Below are 25,076 nucleotides of genomic sequence, written 5' to 3'. Positions count from 1 at the left end.
GAGTACAGGAGTTGGGAGGTCATGTTGTGGCTGTACAGGACATTGGTTAGGACACTTTTGGAATATTGCGTGCAATTCTGGTCTCCTTCCTGTCAGAAGGATGTTGTGAAACCTGAAAGGGCTCAGAAAAGATTTACAAGGATATTGCCAGGTTGGAGGACTATTTGAACTATAGGGGGAGGCTGAATAGGCTGAGGCTGTTTTCCCTGGAGCATCGAAGGCTGAGGGTTGACCTCAGATGCTTATAAAATCATGAGGGGCATTGATAGGGTAAATGGACAAAGTCTTTTCCTGGGAGTGGGGGAGTCCAGAACTACAGGGCAGAGGTTTAGGATGAGAGGGGAAAGATATAAAAGGGACCTAAGGGGCAACATTTCCAAGCAGAAGTAGGGGTGGAAGTTGGTACAATTGCAACATTTAAAAGGCGCCGGTATGGGTATATGAATGGAAAGCGTTTTGAGGGTTTATGGAACGGCACGGAGGCTCAGTGGTCAGCATGCCACTTCACAGCACCAGGGACCCGGGTTCGATTCCAGCCTCGGGCGACTGTCTGTGTGGAGTTTGCACACTCTCCCTGTGCCTGCGTGGTTTCCTCTGGGTGCTCTGGTTACCTCACACAATCCAAAAATGTGCAGATTAGGTGAAATGGTCATGCTAAATTTCCCATAACGTTCAGGGATGTGCAAGTTAGGGGTAAATTAGTCAGGGATAAATTTGGGTAAGGGGAATGGGTCTGGGTGGGTTATTCTTCGGAGGATCGGTGTGGACGTGTTGGGCTGATGTGCCTGTTTCCGTACTGTAGGGATTTTAGATTAGATTACTTACAGTGTGGAAACAGGCCCTTCGGGCCAACAAGTCCACACTGCCCCGCCGAAGCGCAACCCACCCATACCCCTACATTTACCCCTTACCTAACACTACAGGCAATTTAGCGTGGCCAATTTACCTGACCTGCACATCTTTGGACTGTGGGAGGAAACCGGAGCACCCGGAGGAAACACACGCAGACACGGGGAGAACATGCAAACTCCACACAGTCAGTCGTCTGAGGCGGGAATTGAACCCGGGTCTCTGGCGCTGTGAGGCAGCAGTGCTAACCACTATGCCACCGTGCCGCCCACTATGTTCAATGATTCCAGGATATGGGCCAGGTGCTAGCAACAGGACTAAATTGGGTTCTGATATCTGGTTGGCATGGACGATTTGGACCTAAAGGCCTGTTTCCGTGCTATATACCTCTATGACTGTATGACATCTGTAGCATGTGGAACCTGAACTTGGACCTCCTGTTTTGAGTAAGTGACATTAGCTCTGCACCATATGAGCCCTTGAGCTCCTCAGGTAGCATTCTAGGCCTAACTACCTTCAGCTGATTCCTTTCATCATGACATCAGAAGCAGGGATACTCGTTGATGAGTGCATAAGCATCACCTTCAGATGTTGAAGCAGTCCTTGCCGAAGTGCAGTGAGACCTGGACAATATCCAGATTTAGGCAATTAATGTTGATGCCACAGAAGTTCCAGACAACGATCATCTCCAACGAGAGATTCTAACCATTACTTATTGATGTTTAAATGTCATTACATCACTGAAACGCCCACTATGAACATTCTGAGGATTACCATTAACCAGAAGCTGAACTAGACCAGCCATATAAACATTGTAGCTAAGAGCAGATCAGAACCTAGGAATTTTGTGGCAATTAACTCATCTCCTGTCTCTATAAAGCCTGAACTGCAAGGCACAAGTCAAGAGTCTGATAGACTACCCATCACTTGCATGTATGTATACAACACACTCAAAGTTTAATCCATCCAGAACAAAGCAACCCACTTGATTAGTATCCCATTCACCACCTTCAACATTCACTCTATTCAACACTGGCAATATAGTAGAAGCACTACATACTAACTGCAAGATGCAGTACAGCAACTCACCAAACCTCCTTTGATAAAACCGACCAAATCCACAACCTCTAACAACTAGAAGGACAAGGGTAGGAGATGCATGTGAGAAACACCACCTTTAAATCTGATGAAAGTCACACACCAGGCTGTTCCTCCAATGTCACTGGGATAAACTACTGGAACCTCCTTCCTAACATTATGTGAAATACAGTAATTCAAGAAAGCAGGTCACTGACCTTCCTTAATTGCCCTGGAGAAGTTAATGATGCACATATCCCATAAACAAATTGAAAACTAAAACATTTAAGATCTCCAACGATCTAGTCAATGATTTAGAATTTAGCTTAGGTACTTTCATAAAAGTGTATTTTAGCTACTGTATCATTGGATTACAGCCAAAAGGAATGATTTTATAAATTAAAAATTAATATCAGGAACCTCATATTTACTGTACCTTCTCCAAGTCTTCAAAACAACTTTTTAAAATCCAATTGATTTCCCTTTTTTTGTCTTTTTTCCTTCAACAACAATAAAAAAGTGTAACAACACTGTGTCTTTAAGAGGTATGTTCTGTCCTGTATCCCCTGCAAGAGAGTATCGTCACACACTGATGCTGAAATATCCCCTTTATTCAGACAGTGGGTAAACAGCTTTGAGTTCTCCCTAGGTGATTTTTTAAAAAGTAAGTCAAAAGAATCATGAATTGGCAGGGTCAGGCTCACACAGATTTTAGTTTTGCTTTCAATTAGGCTTTTGCTGGTTGCTGGAGCTAAAAGCTTGAGTTCTCTGCTGCTAGAGTGAAATCTTAGACAGAAAGGCTCCTTCTTAAAAATCCAAAGAGGCATTTTATTTTGGTTTCTTTCTACTGAACTGTTAGTATAACTTTCCTGCCATAACTTTTCCTTTTTACTTCAAATATATTTTGAGTATTTTTCTTTTACTGTTGTGTATTATTGTGCTTTTAGCTTAAATTGTTTTCAAGTATCTTTCCATTTTGTATAAGAGTTGGGATGTCAATTTGTGGCTGTGCAGGACATTTGAGAGGCCATTTTTAGAATACTGTATACAATTCTGGTTGCCTGCTAATAAGAAAGACATTTTCACATTGGAGATTGTTCAGAAAAGATTTACAAGGATGTTGCCAGGACTGGAAGGTTTGAGTTATAAGGATAGGCTGGGACTTCTTTCACAGATGCGTAGGAAGTTGAGGGGTGACCTTATAGACATTTATAAAATCATGAGGGGCATAGATAAAGTGAGAGGATAAAGATTTAAGAGAGGCTTTAGGGGCAAATTCTTCACACACAGGGCAATTCATGTGTGGAATAATCTGCCAGAGGAAGTGGTAAATGCAAGTACAGTTACAACATTTAAAAGGCATGTGGACAGGTACATGAGTATGAAAGGTTTACAGGGATATGGGCTAAACGCAGGTAAGTGGGACTAGTTTAGCTGGGGAAACCTGATCGGCATGGATGTCATAGAGTCATAGAGATGTACAGCATGGAAACAGACCCTTCGGTCCAACTCGTCCATGCTGACCGAATATCCTAAACTAATCGAGTCCCATTTGTCAGCACTTGGCCCAAATTCCTCTAAGCCTTTCCTATTCATATATCATCCAGATGCCTTTTAAATGTTGTAAATGTACCACTTCCTCTGACAGCTCATTCCATACTGTCTGAGTGAAAACATTGCCCCTTAGGTCTCTTATAAATTTTTCCCATCTCACCCTAAACCAAAGTACTCTAGTTCTGGACTCCCCCCACCCAGGGAAAAGACCTCGTCAACTAATCTATCCATGTCACTCATGATTTTATAAATCATTATAAGGTCACCCCTCAGCCTCTGCCATCGAGAAAAAACAGCCCCAGACTATGCAGCCTCGCCATATAGCTCAAGCCTTCCAACCCTGGCAACATCCTTAGAAATCTTTGCTGAACCCTTTCAAGTTTCACAACATCTTTCCTATAGGAGGGAGACCTATACAATATTCCAAAAGTGGCCGAGCCAATTTCCTGTATAGCCGCAACATGATGTCCCAACTCCTATACTCAATACACTGACCAATAAAGGAAAGCATACCAAACAGCCTTCCTCACTATCCTATCTACTTGCAACTCAGTTTTCTGCAAATCTGTTTCAATTCTCCTGCCACTTGTCCATAGCCCTCCAAATGTTAATTTAAAAAGTTAAATTGCAAATCTCTTTTTAGAATCTTCATCCAGCTGCCGTTCAGACTGTTCCAGATGCTCAGAACTTACTAAGTAAAATAACCTTCACATTTTCACCCTGCATGATTTGCCAATTACCTGAAAGTGGTTACTAAAAATTGTGATAATGTTAATAATTTCTCTGTCTCTTTGCAAATTAAATATCCTGGAAACAAATCTGGACTAAATCACTGTTTAACCTTCTCAGCTCCAAGGAGAATTGTCTGAGCTTCTGCTAACTCTCCACAAAAGAGAAATCCCTCTTAATTTTAATTTATTAGACTCAGAGTCACAGAGCTACACAGCACAGAAACAGACTCACCAATCCAAATCATCCATGCCAACTTGATATCCTAAATTAATGTAATTCCATTTGCCAGCACCATGTATCCTGGTGACTAATTGTTCTTCCAGGATACATGAACATCAACTAGCCACAAAAAGACATGACCCACTATCACTAGTTTCCTCACTTACAGACGAAGGAGGACACCACTTTGACTGGAACAACACTTCCATCCTAGGACAAGCCAAACAGAGTCACGCATGAGAATTCTTTGAAGCATGGCATTCCAACCGGAACTCTATCAATAAACACATTGATTTGGACCCCTTCTACTATCCTCTGAGAAAAAGAACCAGAAACGACATCACCATCCAAAGAAACCTGAACACATAAATAGAAAGCGGGACATAACACCAGAGTCTCACCAGAGGCTAACTGATGATGTTACCTAGTATGGTGAGGAACCATTTGGAAACGAATCTTCCAGCTCAGTAAACAAACTCATCCAGAACCTCAACGTGAGCTACAAATCATTTCAAAAATCGCTCAGAATATATTTTAAAATTACTTTCACAGTCACTAATTTTTCATTACGATATCTAATCTTTGTCTGAAAACTCTCTTTGACCATGTATTTTGAAAAAGGTTTGATAGCACAGCAGTGATTACATTAAATTCTGTAAAGTTACTCAGATGATTTTTAATCCCTTAGGTAGACACCTTAATAAAAAACACGATAAATCCGGTAGATGTTCTGTTGTGAAGTAGAAGTTGGAAATTATAGAAAAGATCAATGGTTGAAAAATTATGTAAAAGTTCTCAACTCACGCACAAGAGGAAACACCCTGTGTTCATCTAGTCTAGACCATTCAGAATCTTATACACTTCAATCAAGTCACCGCTCACTCTTCAAACCCCTAGTGGAAACAAGCCCAGAGTGTGGTGCTGGAAAAGCACAGCAGGTCAGGCAGCATCCAAGGAGCAGGAGAGTCGATGAAGGGCTTTTGTCCGAAACATCGACTCTCCTGCTCCTCGGATGCTGCCTGACCTGCTGTGCTTTTCCAGCACCATACTCTCGACTCTAACCTCCAGCATCTGCAATCCCCACTTTCGCCTGTACACAAGCCCAACCTATCCAATCTATGTCCCCTCTTTTGTCAAGATAATAATATGTAGCTCCTATTCCCAAAGGTTCTTGCAACCTGCAAAACTCCAAATGATCCAGAATACTTAACTGGTTATTAATAATCTTTGAAACTGAGAGGGAGTTCAGGCAGAGGACCAGGAATAGGTGGTTCAGCTCCTTGACCTGGTTCTACTATTGAAGTAGATCAGGGGCTGAACTGTACCTCAGGTCCATCTACCAATGGTGATCCATACCTCTTGATATACTTACCTATTAGAAGTCTGATTTCCTCAAAAAAAAGAATAATTTGACCAAACATCCACAATTTTGTGGAAATTATCACCTTTTTTATAATGCTCAGAGTGATTTTACTCCTGGGCTACTTGGCTGTTGATTTAAGTTTGCACCTTATTATTTGGGATACACTATGAAAGAAAATAGGTTCTAAGGACGGAAGGAAACTCTGGTCGGGTAAAGATGTGGGCTTTATCTGAGTACTGTAGCTGTCATGCTTTACTAGATTTCATATGTCCAAAAGATACAGTAGTTTAAAGGTTGTTGCTGTACCAGTAATCCAGAGACCTGGACTAATCACCCAGGGAACAAAGGTTCAAATGCCTCTATGTCAGTTTGAGAATCTGAATTTGCTAACAGCAAAATTTGAAATGCACTCAAATGGTGAAAGGAATGTTAAAAGAAAGAAACAAAAACAAAAGTTGCTGGAAAAGTTCGGCAGGTTTGGCAGCATTTACGAAGAGAAAAGGCAGGGTCACTGGGCCTTTCTTTTCCAGCAACATCTGTTTTTGTTTCTGATTTACAGCACCTGCAGTTCTTCTGGTTTATGTTGAAGATAAAGATAGGACATGGCTTTCAATGGAAAACCCTTTTCCTGTGCTGGTTCCTTTGATCAGACAGCAAGAGCCGAATCTTACATTTGTTAACTAAGTCCGAGTTGTGTCATGTTTTTTGGACGGATTTCTACCACAAACCCAAGCAAATTTCTTGATGTATCTAAGCAAACCTGCCCAATTAACTACCTACCCTTCCCCTATGGCATCCCTCAAATCCAATCCCCAGCTCCATCTTGCCACACACCTTTTTTGGAACAACTCACTACTGGCAGGATATTCTGCCATCCACTCACGTGCATTGTGCCCATGCCATCTTTAAAAGTAATGTTAGTCCAGAGCTGTCCCACAATGTTCCTGAGATTTGCCAGGAATATTGCAGACAGGGGAAAATCAGCATCCCTTCACTGTTGCTGTATCAAAATCCTGAAACTGCCCCACTAAGGACATTGTGGGTCAACCTAGAGCACATGGATTGCAGCAGTTCAAGAAAGCCACACACCACCACCATCTCAAGGGCAATGAGGAAAGGGCAGTAAATGCTGGCCAGCCAGTGACACCCAAGTCCCACAAGTGAATGAAAATTTTTTTAAAAATCACTGTTTTAGCAGTCCTGCTGGACATTCTTCTTCCCTGCTCCACCAGGTTAAGGATGGCAGATTTCCTTTCCTGCAGGACATTAGTGAACCAGTTTTACTGACAACTGACAGTTGTTGCCGATAAGCTACCTTTCTAATTCCAAAACTTTTATCAATTTCAAATTTCACCATCTGCCATGGTGGGATTTCAATTCATTTTCTCAAGTCTACTGATCTGGGATTCTGGATTCCTAATCCAGTGACTTTACCACTACATCACCGCCACCTCTTAGTTTATTTCTACAAAGGAAAGATAATGAGATATCTGTACTCCTGAAAGCAACGTTACTGCATTAATATTTTTTCAACAGTTTGAAGTAGACCATAACTCTCAAAGTACTATTGAGAAACATAAGATTTTGAACAATGTCAAATAAAGCTTTTGAACAACTTGGATAGAAACTTATTTTTTCCCTGCCAAGAGATTGCAAGACTCCATAAACCTTTCTTCCCCCATTAGGTTTAAAACAAGAGAGTTGATTATTTATAGTGCATTCTAACTTGGCTGGCTTAAATGAATATACAGCCACCGTTTTAAGCCCTGTGAACTTTATTTTTCCCTTTGGCATAGTTTTTCAAGTGTTGACAAAACAGTTCAGTGGGCCAGTAAATGAATTACCTCTGCATCCTGCTCCCGGAGGCAATAATGCTTCTGAAGCAACTGCAGTGTTCGGAAAGAAAAGGATTTTACTTCCAACAGCAATTCTAGGAGCAATACCAGCTGGTCTGGCAAAAGCTGAAATGTAGAAAGGTACAATGAGAGAACAGTGTATTCATAAATAAAAATGCATATATATAATGTACACAGTAATTTTGAAGTTATATAAAACAAGTGTACTGTCAGGCACTTATATTTTAACAAATTTCAAAAATTCCATCTTGCTAGAAGTGATCTTTAAAATATTTTCAAAGAGCATTGACACTTTTATGTATTGTACTTATATTGACTTGAAAGCATTTAACTCTTAAAAACTAGATGAGCTAATTGAGAAAATATAGTTTTACATTGTAAGATCCCTTGCACATAAGGCAGAATTATTTTCCAAACAATTCCTACTGCATTGCTCAACATTTTCCCTACATCCTAATTCAAGACACATTTGTTTACACCAAAATCTAAAGGCAGGAACAGGTGTCCTGTTGATAGATCCAGATACAACTTACTAGCTTTGCACGTTACATTCAATATAACACTGCAGGCCAACTATGAAGCAGTGCTTATTTTATGGTACCCATATATGGGGATACAACATCACTTATGCCACTGTGGTTGCCAGAAGTACTATTTAATATGACTGACAGGGTTATCCTTTTAAGGTACTTCAAAGAGTATTTAGCATTCTAAACTTAACCCAAGCTCACCAGTAAAATCCCATATTATCCTTTTGATCTTGGTAGGGAAAGTACACTTTGCAAGATGTAACTGGACTCACTTTTCATTGCCTGGTCATTAAATTTGCAGATTCAACATTCCATATCCCAAAGAAACTACCTTCCACATATTTTCACATCATTTTACATTTCACTGCACATCATGCTGCCCTCATGGGTTTCTTTTCCACACTGATAGTTTAATAGGACTCTCTTTCACAGTCCAGGTGTAAAACAAATTAAATCAATAAATTTTGTAAGTTGTTAGTGTGTGTGAACTTTTACAAAGGTTGTAACCAAGGTTGATTGTGTATACTTGTATTCCTCTTGTAATGAAACTTTAAAGAGTATGAGTTTTTGGTTCCCAAGCCCTATCAAGCAGACACAAAGAATTCTCACACCACCTACACCAATTAATTATATTATATTGTGAAGAGATGCACTTGTAGCAAGAAAACCATGAAATGTTAAGAGAAAGCATAACAAAGCAATCAAAAGTTCCAAGTTATCTTTCTCCCTCGGTATAGCGACTGGTAAATACATGCACAATTTATATCTCTCATAATTTCACGAACTCCCCAGCAGAAGTTACTTCCTAATTCAAGTATATATACAACAGTTAGGTCCTGAAAATAATTTAAAATTATTTCAATTACAAGAAAATAACTTTAACTATTTATGAATAATTGCAGCAGCAATAAATGTTTAAGATAAGAGTAAACTCCACTTGCCTAACTTAAAACTGTCAAAAACTGGCTCTTGATTAAAATCTCCATTTTATTTCTCGGCTGAGCAGTACAAAGGCAATAATTTCTGTATTTAACAAAGGACTTGTACAGGAAGTGGCAAGCACAAAAGGAGGTCAATTGGCCCATCGCGTCCACTATGGTCAACAAAGATATGACTACATTTTCAGGCTTTCGCCCATAGCTTTGGAAGCTATGGCAATGCAATGAAGTATCTAAATACTGCTTAAATGTTACAAGTATTCTAATGCACCCACCCTTTCAGATATTAAGCACCAAACACCCAGCCCCTGCTCAGTGAAAAAGGTATCTCGTCAACAGGGGCGGCACGGTGGCTCAGTGGTTAGCACTGTTGCCTCACAGCACCAGGGTCCCAGGTTTGATTCCAGCCTTGGGCGACTGTCTGTGTGGAGTTTGCACATTCTCCCAGTGTCTGCATGGGTTTCTTCCGGGTGCTCCGGTTTCTTCCCACAGTCCAAAGATGTGCAAGTCAAGTGAATTGGCCATGGTACATTGCCCGTAGTATTACGTGCATTAGTCTGGGTGGGTTACTCTTCGGAGGGCCGGTGTGGACTTGTTGGGCCGAAGGGCCTGTTTTCACACTGTAAGGAATTTAATCTAACCTAAACTAAACTCTCCTCTTTGCCTTCAACTGCTTTTCTTAAATCCATGAGGTAAAAACAATAACTGCAGATGCTGGAAACCAGATTCTGGATTAGTGGTGCTGGAAGAGCACAGCAGTTCAGACAGCATCCAAGGAGCTTCGAAATCGACGTTTCGGGCAAAAGCCCTTCATCAGGAATAAAGGCAGTGAGCCTGAAGCGTGGAGAGATAAGCTAGAGGAGGGTGGGGGTGGGTGTGGGGAGAAAGTAGCATAGAATACAATGGGTGAGTGGGGGAGGGGATGATGGTGATAGGTCAGGGAGGAGAGGGTGGAGTGGATAGGTGGAAAAGGAGATAGGCAGGTGGGACAAGTCCGGACAAGTCATGGGGACAGTGCTGAGCTGGAAGTTTGGAACTAGGGTGAGGTGGGGGAAGGGGAAATGAGGAAACTGTTGAAGTCCACATTGATGCCCTGGGGTTGAAGTGTTCCGAGGTGGAAGATGAGGCGTTCTTCCTCCAGGCGTCTGGTGGTGAGGGAGTGGTGGTGAAGGAGGCCCAGGACCTCCATATCCACGGCAGAGTGGGAGGGGGAGTTGAAATGTTGGACCACGGGGCGGTGTGGTTGATTGGTGCGGAGATGTTCCCTAAAACGCTCTGCTAGGAGGCGTCCAGTCTCCCCAATGTAGAGGAGACTGCATCGGGAGCAAAGGATACAATAAATGATATTAGTGGATGTACAAGTAAAACTTTGATGGATGTGGAAGGCTCCTTTAGGGCCTTGGATAGAGGTGAGGGAGGAGGTGTGGGCACAGGTTTTACAGTTCCTGCGGTGGCAGGGGAAAGTGCCAGGATTGGAGGGTGGGTTGTAGGGGGGCGTGGACCTGACCAGGTAGTCACGGAGGGAACGGTCTTTGCGGAAGGCGGAAAGGGGTGGGGAGGGAAATATATTCCTGGTGGTGGTGTCTGTTTGGAGGTGGCGGAAATGTCGGCGAATGATTTGGTTTATGTGAAGGTTGGTAGGGTGGAAGGTGAGCACCAGGGTCGTTCTGTCCTTGTTACGGTTGCAGGGGTGGGGTCTGAGGGCAGAGGTACGGGATGTGGACGAGATGCGTTGGAGGGCATCTTTAACCACGTGGGAAGGGAAATTGCGGTCTCTAAAGGAGGAGGCCATCTGGTTTGTTCTGTGGTGGAACTGGTCTTCTTGGGAGCAGATCCGGCGGAGGAATTGGGAATACGGGATGGCATTTTTGCAAGAGATAGGGTGGGAAGAGGTGTCATCCAGGTAGCTGTGGGAGTCGGTGGGTTTGTAAAAAATGTCAGTGTCAAGTCGGTCGTCATTAATGGAGATGGAGAGGTCCAGGAAGGGGAGGGAGGTGTCAGAGATGGTCCAGGTGAATTTAAGTCAGGATGGAATGTGTTGGTGAAGTTGATGAATTGCTCAACCTCCTCGCGGGAGCACGAGGTGGCGCCAATGCAGTCATCAAGGTAGCGGAGGAAGAGGTGGGGAGTGGTGCCGGTGTAATTACGGAAGATCAACTGCTCTACGTAGCCAACAAAGAGAAGGCATAGCTGTGCCCATGGCTACCCCTTTGGTCTGGAGGAAGTAGGAGGATTCAAAGGAGAAATTGTTAAGGGTGAGGACCAGTTCGGCCAAACGAATGAGTGTGTCGGTGGAAGGGTACTGTTGGGGACGTATGGTGAGGAAAAAACGGAGGGCTTGGAGGCCCTGGGCATGGCGGATGGAGGTGTAGAGGGATTGGATATCCATGGTGAAGATGAGGCGTTGGAGGCCGGGGAAACGGAAGTCTTGGAGGAGGTGGAGGGCGTTGGTGGTGTCTCAAACGTATGTGGGGAGTTCCTAGACTAGAGGGGATAGGACAGTGTCGAGGTAGGTAGAGATGAGTTCAGTGGGGCAGGAGCATGCTGAGACAATGGGTCAGCCAGGGTGGTCAGGCTTGTGGATCTTGGGAAGGAGGTAGAACCGGGCAGTGCGGGGTTATCGGTTCCTCTACGAATGGAAATGTTTTCTTATCTAGCCAAATTAATGCTCCTCACAATGCTTTACACATCTATGAGGTCCTATTTCAACTGTAGCCACTTGAAGGAAAGCAAACCCAGTCTATCTAATCTTTGCTCAGAGCTCAGGCACTCCAGCCCAGATAGCATCCTGGTAAATATTCTCTGCACCCTCTCTCAAACAATCACACCCTTCTCATAATGTGGTGACCAGAAAATATGCAGCATTCCTCTTGTAGTGTCTTACACAGTTCTATTATGATTTCCTTCCACTTGCATTTAATACCTTGGCTAATAAAGGTAAGTAGCCCATATGCCTTAATGAGGTAAAAACAATGACTGCAGATGGTGGAAACCAGATTCTGGATTAGTGGTGCTGGAAGAGCACAGCAGTTCAGGCAGCATCCAAGTAGCTTCGAAATCGACATTTCGGGCAAAAGCCCTTCATCAGGAATAAAGACAGTGAGCCTGAAGCATGGAGAGCTTCAGGGCAGAGGAAATGACCTGGGAGTTGCAGTGGGAGAGGGACTCCCTGAGTTTCTTGTAGAGAGAGGAGGAAAACTTCTTCAAGGCAGGCATCCTTGCAAAAGGATTGCCTTAATGATCTAATTACCTGCCCTGCTACCTTCAGGGACGTGTGGATACGCACATTAAGTTCCCCCTCATCTTCCGTACTTTCTAGGGGCCGACCATTCACAGTGTAATCTCTTGCCTTGTTAACTATCCACAATTGCATTACTTCATACCAGGTTGAATTTCATTTGCATCGTCCAGCCCATTCATATTCTTCTCACTATTTACCACCTTATCAATTTCTGTGTCACCACATACTTCTTGATTGCACCCCCTATAAATTATTACAGTACACTACAAACAGCAAAAGCCCTGAGCTTGGTGTAACCCCCAGTAGAAATAGACTTCCAGTTACAGGAATATCCCACTATCACCACCTTCTGCTTCCAGTCTCTTAGCCAATTTGGGTAGTTAAAATCCTCAACAATTACTGTCTTATTATTCTGACATTTCTCTGAAATTTGGTTGCATATCTGATCTCTCTCTCCGTGATTGTTTGGAGGCATAGTGCACATCCAAAGAACGTTTTCCCTTTTTGTGTTTTTTTTTACTACTCTCCACATGGCCTTATTTGATGATCCTTCCAGTCTAGAAGAATGGCCAGGAACCCTGCAAGAACATCAATGACCTTCTCCATTCCACCACATTAGGTGCCACACTCTGCTAACTCACACCAACCCTGCACCCAGCTCCTACTAATGTTCATACTCTAACATTCTCATGATTGCAGGCAACATGTTCCTTCACTCACACTCAATCCCACCAACCTCCAAACCCTTCATGGCCCCTGTGCTACCTACTCACCTTCCCAAATACTCCACCATCTTTTGAACACCTGCAACAGGACTCACAGAGATGCCGCCCACATTCACCTCACAACAGTTCTTTCTTCTCTCCTAGTACAGGAGGACAAAACAGCCTTTGACACGGGAGAAAGACCCTAGGACTGGTAGAGGGTATCCACCTCCAGGCTCCTTATCTACTACAGGGAGGGAAGACCAGGGTGGTTCTTATAAGCACGTTAATCAAGTTAGAACCAATCCTCATCCCATTGCAATTCTCAGATTAACCCCAATGCCTGGGTATCCATTGCACACCATTATACCCATTGGTCTTCTCTCCTTTGTGTCTTGCAGGAGCCAGTGGGATGACCACAACTTCTGCAGAAAACTGAGCTGCACCACTAGAAGGCACTTCATTGATCTCTGAGGAAGAGAGCTCCAAGGCATCAGAGGAAGCATTGGCTAGGCCACCTCCTGCAATGGGGTAAAAACAATGACTGCAGATGCTGGAAACCAGATTCTGGAATAGTGGTGCTGGAAGAGCACAGCAGTTCAGGCAGCATCCAAGGAGCTTCGAAATCGACATTTCGGGCAAAAGCCCTTTATTCCTGATGAAGGGCTTTTGCCCGAAACGTCGATTTCGAGCTACTTGGATGCTGCCTGAACTGCTGTGCTCTTCCAGTACTACTATTCCAGCACCTCCTGCAATGCCTACCAACTCAGAGACCAAAGCCTCGGTGGGCACATCAGCTTTAGACTTCAGGGAGCAAAGGAAGGTGAATACCTCACTGTTACAGCTTTGTGTCTGGCTGAGGAAGAAATGTCTCTGACTCCTGAGACGGGCACTGCCGGAGGCTGGCACCTGCTCAGCTCCAGGTGACAGTGGCCTCTATAGTGTTGTCAATCAGGAACGTATAATAAGAAACAGTGCAGCAGGCAAGTATTAGGGAATCAATAGTCCTCACAGCCCAGAGGCTACACTAGTACACTTATCTTTGGAACTCAGCTACCTCAAGCTTGTCAACATCTGGGTGCTTAATGGACAGATTAATGGTTGCCATCAAGAGCCAAATCCAGCGTGCTCAGTCTGCTGAATACATGCAGACATGCACTTCATCATCCAAGTTGATCAGGTGTACCCTAGCACTCCTTGGATGCTGCCTGACCTGCTGCGCTTTTCCAGCAACACATTTTCAGCCCATATCCCTTTAAACATTTCCTATTCATATACCTGTCTAAATGTCTTCTAAATACTATAACAGTACCTGCATCTACCACTTCCTCTGGTAGTTCGTTCCATATACAAATGACCCTGTGCATGAAAAAGATTGCCTCTCAGGTCCCTTTTGAATCTTTCCCCTCTCACTTTAAAACTATTGCTTCTTTAAATTGTAAAATTACTTTCTCAGCAGGTAATCTGCCTCTGGCAAGGAGGCCGATCCAGACACAAAGGATCAAATTCCAAGGCCGATAATCTCCACTGCTATGCAGCTTCCTCCACCCAGCTGCAAAACCTGGGACAAAACGGAGACATAGTGGGAGGGAAAGGAAAAAAAGGCACACTGGTGGCACAGATGACACTGCACTGTGTAAATGTTCATGGTTTTGTTTTGAATCTTTATCTCGTTCTGAATGTAAGTATGATACATGATACCTAACTTGATGTCCAAGGATCATATCTGTGTTGAGAGTCTACTGAAGCATGTGGAAACAAGATGAACAAGATTTATGCAGGGCTGTGAGTTCTGCTGGTACCAATGCCCCTCGTTGTTGAACACTCCTATTCTTTCTCTGGGCTGTGTGCCAAGGTGTTGGTGCTGAACGTAGTGGTCAGTAATGTCTAGGACAGGGACTAGCATAATAGGATCACCAGGGATTAGGGGCTCCACTAGTCTGGTCTTCTTAAGGGCATCACATCAGTGGGTCCTTCAGCCTTCTCCCTCACAAGTCAAGATATTTTCCTGACCCATTCTGGGTCTGCTCTCTGTCATTTTGTTTCTCATTGAATAGTTTTGATTTCCAGCACAGTGAAAGGTAACAGCAAGCACTCTTTGAGCACTGTCTTTCAACCTCCACCTTTATGTCTGTAAAGTCCCAAACATTCAGATCCTCTTCTACCTATGAAACCAATAGATCCACCTCCTCACATCCTCACCAACCCATCTAGGCAAACCTCCCCATGCCCACCATTCCCCCCAACACTGGCATATCAGATGGCATTGCCCACTATGGTCATACATTGTCCCCTCAATGCCAAAGTGTTCTTGAACATGGGCAAACCCATTTCTTGCATTATCTTGTTTCCATCCATACTTTATTTGTAAGGTGGGGAATGTGGTAAAGATATTCCCTTCACTACTAATCACCTCTCCCTCCCCCCAGGCGTACAGATCTCAGTCGGCATGAATAGATTCCAGAGTCTCCTTTACCAACCCCACTTCTCTTCCCAACACTCCTTTCCCTTACTTGCTCTGGATGGACCCAAAAGACTGATTGTGGCTCACGTCACTGAGTGCCCTAACTGGATGATTAATGCCCAGGTCCTTGACTCATGTCTGCTTATCTCCCTCATAGACTTACCCCAATTCACAGACTGACTGCTATGGAGCCACAGAATCCACCCATGTCTGCAGCAGATCGGACACCTCTGACCAAGAATACTCTAACCAGACAGTTCGCCACGATCGACCCCCTGCACTGGTATGGGACACCACCCTTGAGTTACTGTGCCAAACCCCCGATTGACAAGTGCCTCCATACACTGCAGTGAAGACTAGCCCCCTAGGATTTGAGGCCTGGCTGCTTGCTTGCTTCTCATGCAGTCTATTTGCTGCTTAAGCTATTGGCATATGAAGCAGATGTGAGATTAATGCAGAACCCAGCCATACAGCAAGATTTCTGCCTCCTTGACTGAGAACTGTTGACCAGCAAGGCAAGCTGCATGGTTGAGTGACAGCACTAATAGGCACTGAAAGGCAATGAGAGGCATGGAAGCTGTAAGCATGCAGGTGAGCTCAGTGCCTCCTCCTTCATGCTCATTTTCCTTACAACAGCCTTCCAACGTTAATTGCCAATGCATCCTGGAATGCCGATCTACACATCCCAAATGGCCGGCAAGTGGATCAGAGAGGTGCCACGAAGATCATAAAGGTGTGACAACAACTTCCATGGATGAAGGACATGTGTGGTTTCCTGGATCATGCATTAAGATGCATGAAAGATCTTTGCAGACAGTGAGCTGAGGTCACCAGATACCTGCTCCAACTTTGATGTCAAGAATTCTCACCATCAAGTTTTCTCACGGTGGGTGGTAAGATGGGAAACAGTATATTAATATTAACAAGCAATAATCCCACTTAATTGGCAACTTGCTGCTGCCTAACCAACATCTTGCTCTGATGTCCAGAACTCTCAGAAAAGATGCAAGTCATTCCCCACATTGAGAGAGGCTTAGTCCAATGTCTCATACATTTTGGCCTTACTTCTCGCCTTGCCCATGTTTTTTATTCCCTTAGAAAATTCCACCTCATATGTGAGGTGACAATTTAAATGAAAATATTGCCTACTTCTCAAGGTAAGTGAAATTCTAATACTACTTTTGAGGGAAAAAGACAACAAATATGATTTCAATACCTGCACTACGTGCCAAACAAGTTAACACGTATTGTCACAATTGCTCAAATTCACCAAAATTATATAAATCTAAGAAATTGAGTGCTGTCATCATCAGGTATACTTTTCTCCCGGAACTAGTGAAAGTTCAAAAATAAAGTTGTTGCAGGTCAGAGATTTCTTGTTTTACAATCCTTTCTTTTAATATTAGCAACTGGAAAAATACTTATTTGAGTTAGGCAAGATTTAAAGCTAAACTAAAAGTCATCAGGTGAATGAATCCGTGAAAGATTAAAAGCATTAACTAAATTAGATATTCTCTCTAATGTAAATAGCAAAAAAGGCTTTTGCTTGGGCTTCCAGTAAACTAGATACTATGGACTGGATTTTTACTTGTCAATGGAGTGCCGCATAACCATAGTGACACAGAAATTCACATACTGACTGGCATGCTGGTATGATCCTACCCTGAACAATTCAATGGGAGGCAGGATATGGAGCAACAGTGCTACCTGACTGCAATTAGCAAATAGCTAATTAAGGTCCCTTAAAAGGTTCATTAGGACTACTGCCAGAAGCTGACTAGAATTTTTCAGTTGGTTTCCAGGTGCCTTGAAAGCATTGAGAGCTAGGACAGTGTCCTGGAAAGATCAGGATTCCAGCATTTCAGACAGGCTTTGTATCCCAACCCTTCTTTTTAGTTTCAGCTCTCCAGCTTCAAAAGTTCATCCACAGTCTAATCCGATGGCAAGCCTGCCCTCTGACCACAATTGGCTAATTTGAGAAAATCACTGCCAGGGTTCCATTTGAACCAAACATGAAGTTGTGACAATACTATGGCATAAAAGGTGCATTTTGTCCTGCTTTTTTTGAAGAAAGGTTTTAAGATAGAGGTGTTGAGCTGTCTATTTGAATCCAATAAAATAAACAGCTCGTGAGGACCTAGCCTTTTTTTGAAAAAAAGTTGGAACAACAAAAGCAGCTTGAATGGGTGGGGTCAAGTTCCCACAGACGAGAATTTTTAGTTTTGTTTTACCAGTAGCAGCAGTTGTACTGCAGCTTCTAAACCCCACTTCAAGACCCCAACATCTCTCCCTGCTACTCACTCTCTCTCTCTCGATGTTTCTCCTCCTGGATTGGAGAATTGCCTGTCAGACTATTTTCTAGAATTTGCCTTTGCCAACGGTGTGTTTGAGTTGTTACTATATTGGAACAGTTGCTGTTTAGTAGTTAAACAATATTATTTGGTTATGTTTTCCAATAGTTAAGCTATTCCAAAATCTTCTTTGTTGTATTTTACTTATAGTGCATGAACAAAGTGTCTTTTGCTTCAGACTGGTATTTTGACCATTTGAATTGCATCCAACGCTTAGCACCTGCCTTTAAAATAAGAAAAAGTTAAGAGTCTAAGCTACCTTTTCTTCATATTTCTTTTTATTAGAAGAAGTTTTTATTCTTTTCCAATATTATAAAAGTATAAAAAAGAAAATCAATAGAACAAAAACATTAAAAAACTACCTACTACTCTACAGAACACACCATAACAATCACACAAAAAAACTCACCACATTGAGATTCAATTTACTATGCAAATTAGCTAAGGCTGACCCAGATTGCACTAGACCAACTTACTCCAATTTAGAATGAGTCAGATTAGATAAAATCATCTTGAATAACTTAACTTAAATTAAACTAAACTAAATTATATCACTCGCCACACCCCCACTGAGGCTCCCACCCACGGGAGCATCAGTTTAAAAAACCCGTAATTATCAAGCTTCCTCACCCCAGGGCCCCTGGACTACCAAACCCGGCCCCCATGGCTATATAAAGGCCCTGGACAGTATTGCTGACAAATCTGTATTGATGTAATTTAAAAAGGGCCGCCACATCTTATAGAATGGTTCTGTTTTCTGGCGTACAATATTTGTGAGATAATCTTGGGGGATATGCTCCATCACCGATCTACAACACCCCATGAGGCCCAGGGGTTTTTCTGAGATCCAGTTCATTAGAATGTTCTTCCTTGCACAGGGTGTGAGAATGTTAAATAATCTCTTCCCGTGTTCATCCAGCGAGAGCAAATACAGCAAACCCATAGGAAGGGATACTGGATCCGCCTTAACCTTGATTCCCAGGATCCCCTCCAACTCACTAACTATGACACCCCAATATCCACGGATCCTGTAACATGACCATAAACAATGTGTAAGGGTGCTTGTGCTTTTTTTACATTTAGGACCTCCTGGAGATGCTCCTTTTTGGAATTTTGCTATCTCTTCTGGAGCCATATGGGCCCTATGAAGAATCTTCAACTGTCTTTATTGTATATCAAAATTTTCTTCTCATTCTCCCATATGTCCTCCCATGTTTCAAACAAAATTTGTTCTCCTAGTCCCTGACTCCAGACTCCACAGTGTCTTTCCATATCCTCCAGGGCACCCTCTCTCTGTAAGTGGTATAGGATACCGACTGAGAGTGTGCCCACACACCGGAGCACTCTTCTTTCTAGATCAGACTTGTAAGGCTGAGCCAAAAGCGTGGTCTTTCTCTGTATGTAGTCCCTAATCTGGAAATAATAAAAGAGGTCCCTAATTGGGCAGCCCATATTTGTAACTTAATTGATCAAAAGACATCAGTACCTCACCCTCTAATAAATCTCCCAAGTTGGAGACTCCCTTGATCTCCTATGCCTTAAAGCCAAAGTCCATTGACCCCAGCCTAAATCCTGGAGCTCCAACTAAAGGGGTGAACGCCAAGGTCTTATGCGAATTCCCCTCGCCCTGCCACATTATTCTCCACGCTTTGACCATGTTTAACATAATCGGGTTTTTATAATGCTCAGCCACGGATTTCATCCTATCCATAAACAGTCAATTAACCAAGGGACACCTTACCTGAGAAGCCTCAATGTCAGGCCATATCGACCCCGGATCCTTGTGCAACCAGTCACCCACACATGACAATAGGGCACCTGTTTGATATCGCTTCAAATCTGGGAGATCAACCCTCACTCCACCCCATACCCTGCGGGAGCTGCAACTTAGTAAGTTTAATGAGAGGGCGTCTACGACACCAGATGAAGGACCCAAGCCAGCCATTTAACCTCTGCAATACCTGTCTGGGCAGCAACAACGGGAGCATTCTCATATGATATAGTAGCTGAGGAAGGACATATAAGGCTATTCGGCCTAACCATGATGTTGGTAACCCCTCCCACTGCTGCAGGTCCCGTTTTATTCTATCAAACAATTACACAAAATTAGCTCTGTACAGCTGATGGAAAACGGGGGTAATAAAATACCCAGATGAAGAAAACCTTTTTGCAATGATTGAAAGGGAAACTGTGTTCCATCCTCCAGGTCAGGCACTCCCACCAAGCCGCCAATGGGCATAGCTTCCGACTTTGTAAAGGTTATTTATATCCCAAGAAGATGCCAAATAATTTAATTTTTTTGTATTCGCTGGGGTAAGGACCTTTTCGGGTTAGCCAAAAAATAGGAGAACATCAGCATAGAGAGTAATTTTGTGCTCTCCCATTCCTACCTTTGGTGCCACCATTTCAGGGTTCTTCCGAATGGCCTCCGCCAACAGTTTAATTACTAAGGTAAATAACAGCAGCAAGAGGGGACACCCGTGTCGGCTACCTCTCCCAATGTTAAAATTATCCAATTTAACACCGTTTGTAAGAACCGCCACCTTGGGGGGTCATTATATAGCATTGCCACTCACCTAGTGAAAACCTCCTCAAGACCAAAGCGTTCTAGGACACCAAAAAGATACGGCCACTCCACCTGATCAAATGCCTTTTCCCTGTCCGTGTCCAAGGAGACCACCAAACCCAGAATTAACCCCTGCTGGCATACATACACTATATTCAACACCCTCCTAATATTATTGGAAGAGCTGAAACCCATGAAACCCAATGAAACCCATCTGGTCTTCTTTTATAATAGTGGGCAGTATTTTTTCCAATCTCAGGGCCAGCCATCTTTGACAGGATTTTAAACGAGATAGGTCTGTACGAGGCATGGTCCTCAGGGTCTTTTCCTTTCTTTAAAATGAGGGAGTTATTGGCCTCCCTAAGAGAGGGTGGAAGGCAGTTCTGGTTATAGGAGTGATTACACATTCCCAGGATTGGCTCAGCCAATATAAATGATGAACTCCTTGTAGAATTCACTCAGGAACTCGTCTGGGCCAGGTACTTTGTCACTTTGGAGCCGTCTTACCACCTCTTGCACCTCCTGTGTTATTAAGGGCGCATTTAAAAGGGAGGCTTGCTCTGTAGTTATACCAGAGAGGTCCAAGTTCTTAAAAAAGGATTCCATTCTTGCCACATCATCCTCACAGCTCTCCGACCGGAATAACTGCATAAAATTTCTGAAAAATGACATTAATCCTTTTCGACTTGAGTGTTATTACCAGTTCTCTCCCTAATGGACACAATGGACTTTAGAGCATTTTTCTTCCTAGCCAGACATCTAGCTGGCTTCTCGTCGTATTCAAATACTTTGCTATGCAAAGGAGGCCTCTCGCTTCTCCATCTACGTAAGTACTGAATTCAGAGCAGCCTGAAGAGCTGTGACCCTTGCAGCTTGACCACAGACGGGCTGTTGTAATATGCCAACTCGGCTGCTTTTAGCCAGGCCTCAAGCATTTGTTGCTGCTCCCCTCTTTGCCTTTTCTTGGTTACTAAATATGAGAAAATCAAACCCCTTAGGTACACCATGGCAGTCTCCCAAAGCACCATCAGATTACTGGCCATACTCGAATTGACGTCCCAGAAGGCCCTGAACTCCCTTGCGAGGTACTCTATAAATTTACTATCCTTCAAAAGAAACAGATCCATGCGCCAGTGTCGCGTGGTCTATTCCATTATCCTTAATCTTGACATCCAAGTCCCCTGCCGCATGGTCTGAGACAGCTATGTTTCCAATCCTACAGGATAACACTGAATCCAAACAGACTGGAGGAGCAAAGAACATATCAATTCTCATGTGGCACTTGTGCGGATTGGAGTAGAAGGTAAGATCCCTACCATTAGGATGGAGACATCGCCACACATCCACTAGTCCCAACACCCTACACAAGTCCATTAGCTGTTTAGATTGCAGGGATTTACCTGAGACACCCCCTGGCATCTTGCCTGCTTCAGGATCCATGAGATGGTTAAAGTCTCCTCCTATGATTGTACAGCGCACCCCAAGAGCCATTAATTTACATCCGTACATCCCGCAGTCCCCAGAGAAGCAGCAGTTTATTCATGGCATGCCGAGTGGAAAAAGCACAGAATTTGTAGATCTAAAAACTATCCCGACAAATATTATTAGAACTAAAAACTAACCACTACACTTAACCAAACATATAAACAACAAACCACTGGAAATTTTCCCCCTCACCCACAGGGGGCATTTCTTCCAAACCTTACAACCATCCTAGCTCCTTCCAGTTAAGGTCATGTCCCAGACCCAAACAATACCAAGACAAAGAACCTACTATTTACACACCTGGGAGTTAACATGTGTGTGCATGTCCCCTCCGTACATCGAACCCATTCATCTTCCATAAAAGAAATAATGACCCCTCACTACTGACCACAGTTGTCTTTTTTATTGTCCCCCCTGTCCCGAATCACTTATTTCAAAGAGTCCAAAAGGTTCCTCACTTTTCGTGCTGAATCAAAATTATAAACAGACCCTCCCTGGTTAAAGCGCAGTACTGCCGGGTATCTCAGAGTCTAGGATATTCAAGTCCTTAATTTCTTCTTGACTTCAAAGGATTTCCTCTTCTTGATTATGGCTCCAGAGAAGTCTCGAAAAAACATAATTTCAGACCCTTTGTACACCAGGGCCTGAGAATCTCTCAGGCAAAAGTGAGGACTGCAGATGCTGGAAATTAGAGTGGTGCTGGAAAAGCACAGCGGGTCAGGCAGCATCCGAGAAGCAGGAAAATCAATGTTTCGGGCAAAAGCCCTTCATCAGGAATGGGCCTTTGAATCCTCCCAGTGCCTCCAGACCAAAGGGGTAGCCATGGGCACCTGTATGGCCCCAGCTATGCCTGTCTCTTTGTCGACTACGTAGAACAGTCCATCTTCCGTAGTTACACTGGCACCACTCCCCACCTCTTCCTCCGCTACATTAATGACTGCATTGGCGCCACCTCATGCTCCCGTGAGGAGGTTGAGCAGTTCATAACTTCACCAACGCATTCCATCCCGACCAAAAAAAGTCCATTCCTGATGAAGAGCTTTTGCCCAAAACGTCAATTTTTCTGCTCCTCAGATGCTGCCTGACGTGCTGTGCTTTCCCAGCACCACTCTAATCTAGATTCTGCGAATCTCTTCCCAGTAGTCTGGAGGCTTCCATTATCAGGTGCTTCTCTTTATAACCCTGGAGTCATGCTAGAAACGGGCAGGGGAGCTGATCTGACCTGGACTTGCACATCACAATCTGGTGGGTCTGTTCGACTCAACCTCCAGCCCCAGAACTGCAGGAGCCACTGTTCCAGCACGTTAACCCCTCCCTTACCTTCCTCACGCTCCAGGAGCCCTATAATTCATAAGTTCTTCCTTTGACCTCGATTCTCGACGTCGTCAACCTGATCCAACAGAGTCAGAGCCTGGTCTTCCATTGTTCGGATGTTAGCAAACTCCAAGACTAGATTCTGCTGGTCCAACAGGTTCAATGGCGCCGCTGCAGGAGTCAGGACCATGGCTGAGGGTGCCTACCACACTAAAGGGGAGTGCCCTGTTTGCTGCGATCCTTTGGCTCCTTTTCCTTTATTAGACTTCATCCTATTCCCAGATTGTCAGGATCCAAATTTAAAAGGTTTTAGGCACTTTATATGTTATTTTAATGAACTTTTCTTATGAATGATTAGCGAGGGGGGTGGGTTGAAAAGCCACCTCACTTTGATTTTGATGCAGAACCCCAGAACAGCAGACCTATCAGATTGCCGTCATCTTGGATTGCCCCTCAGCTATCTTCTTAATATATTTTGAAGGGGTTTGGTCTGTTCCATAACAAAGTCCTACCCACAAAGCAAAGTCTTGCACGTGTTTGAGAATTTGTAGTCAAAGAAATTATAAATTTTTAAAAATTAATTAATAATATCAGCTGGGTTTCCGATTGGCAAGTATTGGATCATTAGCTTGTGCATCTTTTTCCTTTCTAGTATGAAAAGCTCCTTACTGTCATATTATAGGAAAGTGGGATAAAAGGACGTTGTTTCCTTAAGTTGCATATCTGGTTAATCTCAATTTAAAGAACAAAAGTCATTCTTTTAGACAAATATTCTACTTGTCTACATAACTCAAATAAGCATATGCGCCCACTTTATTACTTGATTTACATTCTGTTTTTCTTTTGTGCTATTTTATAAAATGATTTGATCAGATGGCACAGTGTACAGGAGCACCCAATTGCTTGACATACAAATTGAACAGGGAAATAGCTGGCATTTCATGTAACATGTACAACGTCAAGGTTTCCTTTGTACTTGGAAAACTCCTTGCTATAACGTTTCTGCAAAGGACACTCTTTGACTGCAACACTGCATGCTTTTAAGTTAGTAGAAACAGGTTTGAGGGTCTGGATGGCCTCCTCCTGCTATTTATATTACAGGCTCCCACCAGCAAAATGTATCTCAAATACTAGTAACTATTTAAATACTTCACAAGCAAACTGCAGTTTCTAATTCTTTTATAAATATACTCAATCTCATCCATCTCATTAAATATTTCAATAATTAAAGACATTCTTTGTTTTATGGATCAGACCAAACCCCTGCAAAACATGTGATTCACTCAAATAGTCTCTTATCTCTATTTCTCACAAAATTCCCAACTTTGTTCCTCTAAGAGCCAAAAATCAATTGCATCTGTTAGAAAAACTGATCCATTCATTAGTTAAACAGTGTGGTGTGTAAAACAGCAAACATCTTCATCTCAATCCTCTTATAATTCCATCGGCTTGACCACGTGATCCTGGATCTGTCTCCAGATTCAGCAAGTGTGAGACCATTTTGTGACAGCAGTAGATCATCAATTATGGCCTTTTTGAGGAATCTTAAAGCTTATTAAGGGCATTTATGCATCTCTCACAACTGATATACCTATAGTTTAACATTTTTCAAGATATTTTGATATGCTAACCTTTCAGCAGGTTCTATGGCAAAATCAGAACTCATGGAAAAAAATGATTATTATTGAATTTTTACAGCAGTAACCAAATGCTTAGTTTTTGTGTTGGGTCTATTTATATCAGGTGCTATGTTCTCTAATTGCACTAATATTTTATTTTGGATACTTATAAATCCCTATGTTAATTCAACACTCCCTACTAATGTTTGCATGT

General features: G+C 43.1%; 1 protein-coding gene across 5 annotated transcripts in view; it reads right to left on the bottom strand.

The window, feature by feature from the left end:
• Positions 1-25,076, bottom strand: part of aopep (aminopeptidase O (putative)) — a 433,713-nt gene that overhangs the window by 99,118 nt on the left and 309,519 nt on the right. For all 5 annotated transcript variants that reach the window (XR_011962667.1, XM_072585937.1, XM_072585948.1 and 2 more), the window contains one exon: positions 7,639-7,755. Coding sequence is in view for 4 of the 5 variants with exons in the window: in XM_072585937.1 (XP_072442038.1) it covers positions 7,639-7,755 (117 nt within the window). In the remaining variant the exon portion in view is untranslated. The remainder of the gene's footprint in view (positions 1-7,638; positions 7,756-25,076) is intronic.

Source organism: Chiloscyllium punctatum, chromosome 2 (genome assembly GCF_047496795.1).
Source record: "Chiloscyllium punctatum isolate Juve2018m chromosome 2, sChiPun1.3, whole genome shotgun sequence".
In the NCBI taxonomy this organism is placed as follows: Eukaryota; Metazoa; Chordata; class Chondrichthyes; order Orectolobiformes; family Hemiscylliidae; genus Chiloscyllium; species Chiloscyllium punctatum.
The sequence above is the reverse complement of the archived record's forward strand: the minus strand, read 5'-3'. Positions and strand labels throughout refer to the sequence as shown.